General features: G+C 34.7%; 1 protein-coding gene across 1 annotated transcript in view; it reads left to right on the forward strand.

Moving 5' to 3' along the window:
* FSTL5 (follistatin like 5) overlaps window positions 1–12,648 on the forward strand; it is a 667,511-nt gene that overhangs the window by 106,382 nt on the left and 548,481 nt on the right. Inside the window, exon 3 of the mRNA XM_032465748.1 lies at window positions 1,981–2,014. Coding sequence (XP_032321639.1) covers window positions 1,981–2,014 — 34 coding nt within the window. The remainder of the gene's footprint in view (window positions 1–1,980; window positions 2,015–12,648) is intronic.

Consider the following 12,648-nt stretch of genomic DNA (forward strand, 5'->3'; position numbering starts at 1 on the left):
CCCTTGTCTGTTCTGTCTCACATCCACAACATTCTATCAACAAATCTTTCCAGCTCTAACTGATATTCTAGCTCCGTTGGTACCACACCATTCATTCCAAGTTATTATCACCTCCCACCAGGATTCCTGCAAGACCTTCTACTGGTCCCTCTAATTTTATCCTTGCCCTGTTCAAACTATTCTCAACAGCCAGAATGAGTCTACTGAAATGTCACTCAGATGATGTGACTCCCCTGAGTAGAAACAATGTTTTGTTCAGCTCTCTCAGTGCAAAAGCTGAAGAAGTAATCAGTTAGCCCGGTGCTGGTCTGTCTGCCCCTGTTACCTCCGTTATTGCACTTCCCCCTAAACTCCCCTCCCACCACCTGCCTGCCACACAGGTCTCCTTGGTATTTTTGACAACACCAAGACCTCTTGTATCTCAGGCAATTTGCAATTTTTTTTCTCTCATGAACATGTTTTCCCCAGATATGTGCCGAGATCATTCTTTCATCTCAGTCAGAATTTTACTCAAAAATTATTATCATGGTAGACTTGGATAAAATTGCAGGCAGTCACGCCACACTACCACCTTCTATGGTGTATCTTTTTCTAAGCAGAATTGATTACCATTTATATCATAGTTAGTTTCCATACGGAAATCATTTTTTTCTATTTTGTTCATCCTTTAGAGTTTTATCACCTGGAACAGTGTCTGGCACATAAAAGTGATCGATACAAATCTGTTGAAAGAATGAATGACTAAATGAATGAATGAATGGCAAAAAAGGAAGGGATACAGAGACAGAGAGACAGAGAAAGATTTTTTTTCATTAGTATCTATTTGGAAAATTTAAGTGTGCTTGCCCTATAATTTTGAAAAAATAAGGTAGTTTTAAAACAAGTAATTTATATTTAAATTTTAGTTTAAATGAACAACAGATACTCTAAATTAAAAATAAATCAGAACTGGAAGAAATAAATTAGTTAACAAAGGACAGTATGGAATTTAAACACAAAGGTTGGATGGGTTAGGATAACAGCCTTAGAACACAAAGTATTAAAGTCCAGTAGACTCATACATTGGGTTAGCTGATTCAATAAATATACATTTGTCAATATACATTTTTTATTCCTGAAATCTGACTAGGTGAATGCTTGCAGCAAAATACGTTTTGTATGTTTTTTTTACTATGTTTACACATTTTACCAAAATTTATTGACATTCATACAATTCTGCAGCTAAATATATAATTTTTATTAGAAGCATATTTCAGAATTATTTTTAGTATGAGACCCTGAAACTTTTAGACAGAGTAAATTGTGCTTGAATGTTAATTGAGAAGTTATAGAGTGCACAATTTCTACTTAAAAACTTGAACGCAAGCTAATTCTTCTGTGGTTGCCTGGGAACTAATAAGGAGTATGTCAAATTGACAGACAGGTCTGACTGAAGCAGCTTTGAATAAATAATAGAATTGTTGTCAACTTTAGCCTCAGATAAGTGAGACAGGGACCAATTCTAAGCTAAACTGAAGGGAAGACAGTTGAAACATCTTTTGTTATTTTTAGTGAATTCTTCATTGTTTGCCCCTAAACTTTTTTTTCTCACCATTTATGATTAATGTAAAGACTCTGAAAGCAAATTTTGAAGATGTCATTCAATATCTGTTGGAATTAAATGGAACAGACCAAGGCATTTGAGAGGCATAATGATTATTATTCATTAGCCATTTATTTATAAATTCTTATTATATTATATGCATTGATTTCTTATATGTATTGGTTTCTTAGAAAAAAAATTTATATCCACTAAGAATGATTACTACTCTAATAAAAAAAATGTGTATAAAATATTTTTAAGGTGAGAATTGTGTTACAATGACTCCTGGCTAAACATACAACAAAATATTTTAACAAGTCTTTAGTTATAGTGATGTTTTATATCAGATTGTTGATCAAATTCTTACAAATTTTGACCTCTTTTTGTTTTAATTCCAGCAGGAAAAAAGTCAAGAAAGTTCCAGAATCAAAGGTAAGTAATGACTGCTTTAAGATTATTATACATTTATTTAAGTATAGAAGAAAAAAAAAACAGATTTGATGCTACTTTGAAAATATAGTTAAACATGAAAAAACAATGAAACTTCAAAATCTTCAGTATAATTTTAAAACCATTGTGAACCCTCTGGGAATTCCCCCAAGGCCATCGAAGATTCTCTCTTAAAATTTCCTTTCTTCATGTAGTGCTTTTGGAAACCTCAAGACAAATTTCTGTTTATCCCCTGAGCTGTCCCCATTGCCATCCTTCACCAAGCATTGTCCCTAAGAGTTGGTGTTCTGTCACGTCCAGAGTTAGCAAACGAATCTTCTCAAAATATGTTTTGTGGAGAACCAACAATTTAGTCACTGCCATCTCCTTTTATTTTCTCTGAAAAAGCAAGAAAATGTTTATTTATATCTTAATAGTTGGAGATAACATTTCATCTGGCATAGTGTCAATGCTAGTCAGACATAAGGAGGCTCTTTTCCCCATGAAGACAATCCTAACTTTTGAAATACATTCACTGAGATGGTGAATTACTCTAAGTAGATTGTAATCCTTCGGTAAAACGTCACCCTGAGTGTGTGCTCCAGCGGATCATAATGATAGAACTTCACAGGTTGTTCCAGCTTACTCTTTCTGGCCTTTCCATTCAGGCACTGGCCCTTAGTCTTCATTTTAGACACTCATCCACCTGACCCTTCCCAAATGTGTCCTAGGACAGAGCCTGACTGGAGCAAAGCACAATTGCCCTGTTTTATTCCATCATTTTTGCATAAGGAAACATATTTATTACTTTTTTTTTAGACTTCTATACAAATAAATTTAAAACATGACTGTGGAGAAGTTACAAAGGTCACACGTACTCCTGAAATGATAAAAGGGCAGTTGTACCCCTGAGGGTCTCTACATTAATGATAATACCAGTCATGATTGCTTTTCACAAGTTCAACTATAACTATCTCTGCACATTATCCCACAACTGACTGAGTGCCACCATTTTCCCCCCTTGTTTGATCATCTGTGTCTATATTACTGAAGAATATAAAAATTCATGCTTTCTTATTTTGCTAGGTATGTTTTATTCAAGTGAATTATGTAAGACTGTCCTTCCAGGAATTCCCAGATTGTGTTTTCTTTCAGCAAACTGAAACATGAATTGTTATTTTATATGTGAAATCATTATCCTTATTTATCCTCAAAACACTCATATTAACTCAAAGTTTTGTATTTCTGTGTTGCCAAAGGGAATTTCTATTCCGAGATGGGCTGTGTGATGTTCATTCAAATGATGTATGCATTTTAAGCATACTGAGTGCACATCTTCCTTTTCATGAAGGGCCTCGTGTTTCAGATTAATCTTAAATCATATTTATAATTTTGCTATAATTGACATAAGTTTAGTATAGCTTTGTTTTTGATACCTGATTGTCTTGGAGTACATAAATTATATCGTCTGAAGTAGTACAAATTCTGTTTTTCCAGCCACCCTCTAGGAACGTGTTTTCTTTTATAACGTAATAAAATTGTCAAGATGATGTTTGTCACAGCTTTCATTGCTATTGGCTGACTCATGTCTCAGAACGCTCACATAATGTCTTCTAGACCACCGAGGTGTAAGTAAATCAGAGATACATGGTTGCATTAGGACTTAATGCCTCCCTCTGCTTAGAATAAATCTAATTTTTTTCTTGAATATTTATGGGAATCAGCCTGAAACATTATCTTACTGGAAACTATGAATAGCCATTTAAATGTGTTAAAGCAAGACTGAGAGGAAAAATCTGAGTCATAAAAGCAATAGTTTACCCATTATTAGATAACAAAAAATTCTGAAAATTAAATACTGTACATTTCCTCATCATTAATAGTTGAATTGTGAGCTGTACCCTCACTTGATGTTAATAACCAATTCTCAGCCAGTAATTCTCTGGATTTCCTGATTAATCGGTAATCTCATTTGCTAGAACACGTTTATTGCACTGTCAAGCATGTATACAGAGAGCCTTTAATCTTCTAATTTTCTGCATTTGGTGCCTATTTCTGCTTAAAATAGCAATTCCAACCTCAAGATACCAGTGACCTGAAATTACATTAACTGGCAAAGCACGCCAATGAAAATCAATCTGTGTTTTTTCTGTGTACATGGAGATAAATGTTGAAATGTTTGGAAACTTGCAATTCTATCAGTGATTATTTGACACTTGTACATGCTCTTATTCTATTGTTATTTTGAGATAGCATACAAATCCATATGTTACATATTCTAAAATGATATTTATATGGAATTCCACTAACAAGGTGAATTTCGGTTCAGTAGTCAGTATGTTATTGGATTCTCCAACTCATTTCCACCTTAATATTGCCTATTATTCAATGAGACAGACTAATCTCTATTTAGTACACAATTCTGAGGTTTACACTTGTTTAAGATACCCTTCCTGAAAGTTACATTAAAGATTATAGCAGAAAAATGAAGACGGTCCCATGGGTGTGCAAGAAGGATGGACTACCCAGGAAGCCATATTTCACTCTGTTCTCCAGGGACAGGCTGATATGTTAAAATGAAGTGCATTGTGGGTTTAAAACCCATTGAGAATTTTATAAATATTATCAAGAAATGATTTCTTTTGAAGAATAGTTCTACTCTTAAGGAGCACAACAAATCAGTTATCCTCTGCCACGATTTCTCAGGGGAGTTTTTAAATTTCTGTTTGGTTTATTCAGGCCTATTTAAGAGCATCTCTCCAGAGGTCTTAAGTGATAAAACAGTAACAGTTTCTGAGGAAATTTTAAATAAGCCTCACTTTACAAATAGCTTCAAAATTCTGTCAACGTAATTGAGTCTTTAATTTGCCAAAATGGTTTGAAGTTTTACTACAATTAGAAGGATTAAATCACTGTGGAAAGTTTGCACCTGGTTACACTGTGGCGTTACCTCAGGATCATCTTTGCCCTCGTTCTGCCAATAAAAGAATGTTTATCCATTCACCAAAAAGATCCAATAGCTTTTATCACACAGTTTTCCCTCCTCTCTTCTCAGCTGGATGTTCTTGGCTTCTCGCATTCAGATCTGATAAAACAAAGTATGTTGCCCTTTCATCACTAGCTATATTGTTGTTAAGAGTCTACGCTGGCGGGACACTGAGGACTAAAGTGTGTTTCGTGCTAGTCATTTACATGTTATGAACATGTGTCTTTGGCAAATGTCTAATAATGTCAGATGCTCTGCTGAGCTTTTTACATATATTATCTCATTTTCATCCTCAGGCACACATTATAGGCAACAATGAGCATCCAAGTATGTCAGCATTTTGAGAAATCATATCCAAAGCAAATAATTCAGATCAATATTATCGTTTTTGCTCTGTCTTAAAAGGGGTCATACTTTAATCAATCACCAATTGTACATTAGGTAAATTTACCATACTGTTTTTAGAAATGCTTTCTACATTTTCATGGATTTGACACATATGAGTTTTATTGTCTATGCATGATTTTTCTTTAATGTCATGCTTACAAATATTTTTATACTGCTAATTTATATAAAAACTGCTCAGTACTTTGTAACTTTAAGAAAAAAAATTAGATCATGGTACATGCAACCTGGTAACATTCTAAGGGACAGATGTAAGGCTCATGTCAGCTTGTTCACCAAATACTTGTGATCTTTCACAAACGACTTAACACTTCCAGAAGTGATTCCTCTTTTATGGTAAATATTAGCCTAACACAGCCTGTAATATCAAAAGTTCCTGCCTGTTTGAAATTCTGATGTTTATACTTCTATAAGGACATTGGACAATGCTATTATTACAATTACGCATCCTTCAAAACTCTGTAATTCTCAACAGGATTCCACATGGTAAATATTATGTCAGATACATTTGTGTATACGAAAAGGTAAGCTGCACAGTTTCTCTTCCTATGGTACATGCATTCTCATGTATACTGAACAATAACAGAAAATATTATGTAAGACCATACTTCATCAAATTAAAAGAATGTGAGACAATAGATGCTGTTACAGAATTATGAAGCCTGCAGTCTTTCTACACACAAATGCACATACAAGCGCTTTTCTATGTACTTTTTATACACTCATACATTCAGATTCTCTGTTATTTCCTACATCACCAGATTGGCAACTGAGAGCACTAAAAATAGTCAGATATACAGGGATATATATATTTCCATTGGGCAGAAGGGGCGTTGCTATGAGATTGGAATGCTAAACGCCTAATTTGGGCTGCCTGAATATTCAGGGCTCTTTAACCCAAATTCCCTGACTTTCTGAGGTCAGTTCACTCCTTCCAGGTCAGGGACGGTGAGGGGATAGAAACTGATCTTCAAATTCTTGTTCATTAAAGCCACTGAATATATTAACAAATGAAAAGATCATATAAAACAGAAAGATGGTAAATCATGTAGATGAGCCATGTATGAGACTGTTCTAATTGTTGCATTTCTTTATGTTTAAGAAATAAAATAGAGCCAGCACAGCAAGTCATACCTGCAATGGAAATTCTTACCATTAAATGAAATTCAGAGTCACTATATTTTTTAATGGATTACAATATCATGCGTTATGAATGTTAGGTTCCGTGGTATTCAGTTCAGAAAGTTATTGCTGAGACAAATAACCATTTACTGGATTTATGAAAACTGTGGTGTTGGACCATCCGAGTCCATAGTTATTTATACAATCCTTAGAAAGTCCAAGTGCCTAAGAGATAAGAAAACTCACCTCTAGAAAATGTCCACTGAAGGACTGGCTTCTTCGCTCATTTGCTTGCTTTTGGCGAACTGTGATGTTGGATAAACCCCTGACAAGTACACCTAGAGCAGACGTGTGATAATAATTCTTAAAAAATAATTTAATGTTGTAAAAGGTTGTGAAGAAACGATAATTACTTTATATATATTTTATGCCGCACTGGTTGCATTATATCAGAACAATTCTGTTTCCACTCTATTTGTTTCTTTTTTAAATGCACTTTTGAAATTAGATGGGGTCAAATACATTCTTATGAGTAATTATTGCACCTTGCAGCAAAACATCAATGTCATATATACACAGCTTAGTAGTGACCGACTGGCCACTCTAATTACTAACATGAGCCCCTCAAATATCTAAATCCATTTTGCTCTATTCCTAACTTAACAATATAAATACAAATTGATTGCAGAGTAAGCAATTAAAAATGTGATTTCCAATTATTGCAAACACATTGCCAGACTTTTCTGATTTTATTAGCTGAAATCTGTTGCATTTCTGATCTTCCACTATTAGAAAAAAAGTGTCAAGTCTCTTTATGTGAGTTATATTTTGTGAGTTCTTGTGTTAAAGTGAGTAGAGTCTTTGAGACAAAAACAACACATAGATGCAAATTCTGGAAGCCATTATATACGCAAGACAGTCATAGTTACTTGGACAAACTTTCAAACGTATAACAATTTAAGTCCTAATGTATAACTCCATAAAAGAAAAAAAAAAAGAATGAATGGAAATATATTCACTACAGATAACCTAAAATGATGTCCCCAAATGTCCTCCTGAATAAATTTTAAGTAGGAATTTCACTGTAAGTAATAACTTCTCAGGGAATTAAGGTATTATCCATGCTCCATTCTTTAAAGAAACTCATTTATGCAACTTGGTCCAGTTTTAGAAGATCTTGTCTCATGATCTCCTCCCACAGCAAACAGGAAGACAAAAGTCCTTCCCACCTAAAGGTAATATTATCATTGACCAGAAGAGGTTTCCAAAAGGATCTGATTCTGTGTCTCATTTATGCCAAGAAGGGCTCAGTGTATATTATACATTGTCTTTCCCCATCCGTGTTACATACATTCTCTAGTTTTCACAAGGATACCAGTATATACTTTCCTTCAACGGGCCATTGATTTTGGTTTCAGGATGATTAATTTTGCAGCTCCCTTTGCCCATCAGGAGGCAGTGCTATTTAAAAGAAATCAAGGTGTAATAGGGAAAAAAAAGGGGGTGTAATAGGTTTGATGAGGTTGGGAAAACAACCCAGAATTACTGGATTTGATTTTTTTAAGAAATAATGATTTAATGCTGCGTGTAATATCAAATAAATATTGTTCAGGTTTTTCTCTTTTTTTTCTTTTCTTTTTTTTTAATGAAGTATAATCAGATTACAATGTTGTGTTGATTTCTGGTGTGCAGCACAATGTTTCAGCCATACATACATATACATAGATTTCATTTCTTTTTCATTATAGGTTACTACAAGATATTGAATATGGTTCCCTGTGCTACACAATAGGACCCTATTGTTTATTTTATATCCAGTAGTTAGTATCTGCAAATCTCAAACTTCCAATTTATCCCTTCCAAACCCCTCTCCACCTAGTAACCATAAGTTTGTTTTCTATGTGAGTTTGTTTCTGTTTTGTAAATAAGTTCATCTGTGTCTATTTTTTTTAGATTCCACATATGAGTGGTATCATATGGTATTTGTCTTTCTCTGTCTGGCTTACTTCACTTAGAATGATGAACTCCAGGTCCATCCATGTTGCTGTAAATGGCATTATTTAGCTCTTCTTTATGGCTGAGTAGTAGTGCATTGTATAAATACACCACATCTTATTTATCCAGTCATCTGTTGATGGACATTTAGGTTGTTTCCATGTCTTGGCTACTGTAAATAGTGCTGCTATGAACATTGAGGTGCATATATCTTTTCCAATTAAAGATCTCTCCAGATATATGACCAGTAGGGGGAATTGCTGGATCATATATGGTAAGTTTAGTTTTTTGGGGACTCTCCATACTGTTCTCCATAGTGGCTGCCCCAAACTACACTCCCACCAACAATGTAGGAGGGTTCCCTTTTCTCTATACCCTCTCCAGCATTTATCTTTTGTGGACTTTTGAAAGATGGCCATTCTGACTGGTATGAACTGATACCTCATCGAAATTTTGATTTGCATTTCTCTGATAATTAGTGATACTGAGTATTGGAAAAATGCTTGTTTAGGTCTGCCCATTTTTGGATTGGGTTGTTTGTTTTTTTGTTATTAAGTTGTATGAGCTGTTTATATATTCTAGAAAATAAGCCCTTGTCAGTCGCATCCTTTGCAAATATTTTCTCTGTTCAGGCTTTTCTTTACATAGTTTATTATCATTTTTCTTTTTTTTCCTTCTTTGTTTTTTTTTTAACCTGCTCACTAACATCCCAGCCCTGGTCTTCCCTTCAATCATGAATACAAAATATCTTTATTCTAGACTCTTAACAGAGTTCAATGGTTTCCAAAAGATTTTTTTTTAACTTCACATGCTGTCTCCTGAAATAGCTGAATATCATGTTTCAAGAAATTTCTAGTAATATTAACCGAAATGTGTTTTATGGCTTCATTTATTTAGCTTACAGCAGTATCTTCACTTACGTGCAATTAACTGGTTAGCCTTTGTGAAAGAATAATTTTTGTAATGGTCATGTGAACATGACTTTTTTTTTCTTTTTGGCAAAAGACTGTCTTATCTTCCAATGAACAACTGTATGGTCTGTGAGTTTTCCCTTTTTGCTTTGTCTCCCCTGTCAATTAAACATGACATTTGAGTTTATTAAATAAACTATATTTACTTGACTTTTTAAAAAATATATATGTCTTCTTTTTTACCCAAGGTCTCAACCTAACATTCAATGTAGTCATTTTTAATATTTCATATTTTTTTTCAATTTTTTTTAAATTATGAAGGATATACATTTTATGTAAAGATAATTTTTGACTCTGTAAGTGATGTTATGTTCAATGACTTCTATGAGGCAAAGTAGACATGCATTTCTTTGTCGGATTGTGATGGATTAGACTGTGATAGATTAGTTAATTTGAAGTTTTACCTATTATGTCAAAGATCATATAATTTCCCTTTTAAATATCTATAAATGGTATTTCACAGTTTTAAGTCATTATATGGGTAATAATAATGATTTAGATAAAAAGCTATAAATGTTTTTACTGGAAAATAATGCCTATCATTCTACTAAAATTAACTATCCTTGTTCCTTAAATTGGTGGACAGGATTTCTGATCCACTGGACATTGAAGAATAAGGAAAAACTCTGGTCAAATATGCCCTGTGATATTGTGAAATTTTACATAATCCTCTAGCAATGCATGCATTTGCTTTATTAAGCATTTCCATTGTATTTAACCAAAGATCTCTTTCTTCCTCTCTGCTCAGCCACCTTTCAGGAAAGAGCTATTATCATTCCAAGCGTTAGAGTTACATGAACCACATTCTCAGAAGCACTGATTTATGTAACACTTTTCAGGATATATCATGGGGTTTAGACTCAGCACATTAAGCTCAATTATATATCTCCCCACTTTAGGACTCTTAATCTCCTTTTCTCTCCTGTAATATAAATATACTGCCAAGAGCTGCTTTAAGGATTAAATGAGGTAAAGTACAGAACCCTTTAGAGTGCAATGAAAAGTTCTTGGTTTATGTGAGTTCTTATCTCAACATGTTTTGCAATGTCTATAATTATTTTCGAGTTACATCCATGGTAGACATTAATTTTTTTAAAAAAAGGTTTAATTTACAAAATGTTAAGATTAGAGGTCAAGATGCATTGATTTTATTTTGCCTCATTATTTTATATAATTCTAAATTAAAATCCACATATTTTCCCTACTGGAAGATATAAAATAATCTCCAGGTGGCCTGTCATATTTCTTAGACTAATGTTCTTACCGGGTCCCGGTCAAGATGCATGAGGTTGCATGGAAGAAAAAGTATAGAGCAATGCAGTGGACCTTGCTTTGAACATAAACACAGATAGAAGATTATATGTTCTGATGGTATGAATTTATGTTTTAAGGGCTTCTATTAAATTTGAAGAAATTCATGAGAACTTTTAAAAAACTAATGTAACCCACTGATTTAAAAGTTAACTAACTATTGCTTCAATTAGAAATTGCCGCTTGCTGTTAGAAATATTGTGTTCAGGTTAGCCTGCCCCAAGAATTCAGAAAAGAAGATATGGTAAGTACAGTTGTATTCAATAACAAAGCCTCATCTAACCAACATTTGGGAATTTAAATATTAGAAATGAAGTTAGAAGCCAGGGAAATTAAGATTAAGGAACAAGTTTTGGCCTCAAGGAGGCAAGTAATACTAGCTGTGAGTTTGGGAGCTAGGGCTTAGGACAGACAAACGCAGTCACCAAAAAAGTGTGATAGATCATTTGGTAAAGGCACAGAATGCTATGTAAGCTCCCAGGGAAGGTGAAGTGTGGGGAGGGAATGTGGGAATGGACTTTTAAAAAAGACTTGCATTTTCTTCTTATAGGGGGAGAAGATCTTGTCTAGAAGAACAGGGAGGAATAAGGGAAGTGAAAAATGAGGGAAGATATTCCAGGTTGTGGGGGCTCAGTGAATTACAGATATTTAAATATTCACGTGAGGCTGATGAGAAACAAAGGAGACATCAGTACACACCAGAATGGATTCATAGAGTAATTTGAAACTAGAAAAGTATTGGTAGAAAATTTGGTGGTGTTATCAAGTCCAAACTCATTCTGCTGGCCGCACGACAGGCCAGTTAATTGGGAGATGAGGTGTTGGGGCAAGGAATAGTGACCTTATTCAGAAAGCCAGCAGACAAAGAAGATGGGAAACTGATGTCCCAGAGAACCCTCTTTCCTAAGTCAAAATTCAGGCTCCTTTTACTCTAAAAAGGGCAGGAGGGTGTGGCTGGTTGTTGCAAATTTCTTGGTGTCAGAATTCTTTGTTCTTGTAGCTGTCCACCTGGGTCAGGTCATGGTGTCCCTGTAAATCTCCAACAAGACAATTGTTATTTTCTATTCTGCAACTTTTTATCTCTATATGAATGGGAAAGTATTAACCCTTAAAGATCAGAGCCTTAAGAATGGGCTCTCCTGTCTATTTCAGGCTCTAGGCAACATTCTATTACAAAACTTGCAGAACCAGCATGATTCAGCACAGGAAACAGAGCACAGGGTTAGAGCCAAAGGAACAGATCTACTATGAAGTCAGATTTGTTCTTCACTCCTACAGTGGCAAAAATAATGCATGTGTGAGGCTATCGCCCAGGCTAGACAGAAGGCTAATACTGATTAATAGGTACAGCATTGAGAAATACTGGGTACAAGCTCAGCAGTTTTCCAGTTTGATAAGCTGCAAGTTTTTCTTCCATTTTCTGAAATCATGATTCCATTTTTCCCCTTACAACAAGCAGAGCAAAACCTGAGAGCTGCACGATGATATGAAATCAGTTTTGCTTGGTGCCTGAGCACTTAGGCTCTAGGACCACAGTGAGCTTCTATCCTGGGTCTGCCACTAGACCTGTGTGACTATGGAAAATTATCTGACCTTCATAGAATAATGTCCCCACTTGTATTACCCCTAAAATGGCATAATAACATTCCCTTCCTGATGAGTTTGTTCTGACGATTTAATGATTTATTAAATACAGAGCACTTATGGGGAACAGTCTGAGATTTTACCCTCTTCACCAACTAATTAGCAAGTGAGCCTCACTCTTCTGGATGCTGGCAGAAGTCATTAGGCTTCCATTTCAGAAGCAAAAGAACAGTTACTTCCTCCCGGCCGTAAAAGTAGCCAGA

The sequence above is a fragment of the Camelus ferus genome, chromosome 2 (assembly GCF_009834535.1).
Source record: "Camelus ferus isolate YT-003-E chromosome 2, BCGSAC_Cfer_1.0, whole genome shotgun sequence".
Classification (NCBI taxonomy): domain Eukaryota; kingdom Metazoa; phylum Chordata; class Mammalia; order Artiodactyla; family Camelidae; genus Camelus; species Camelus ferus.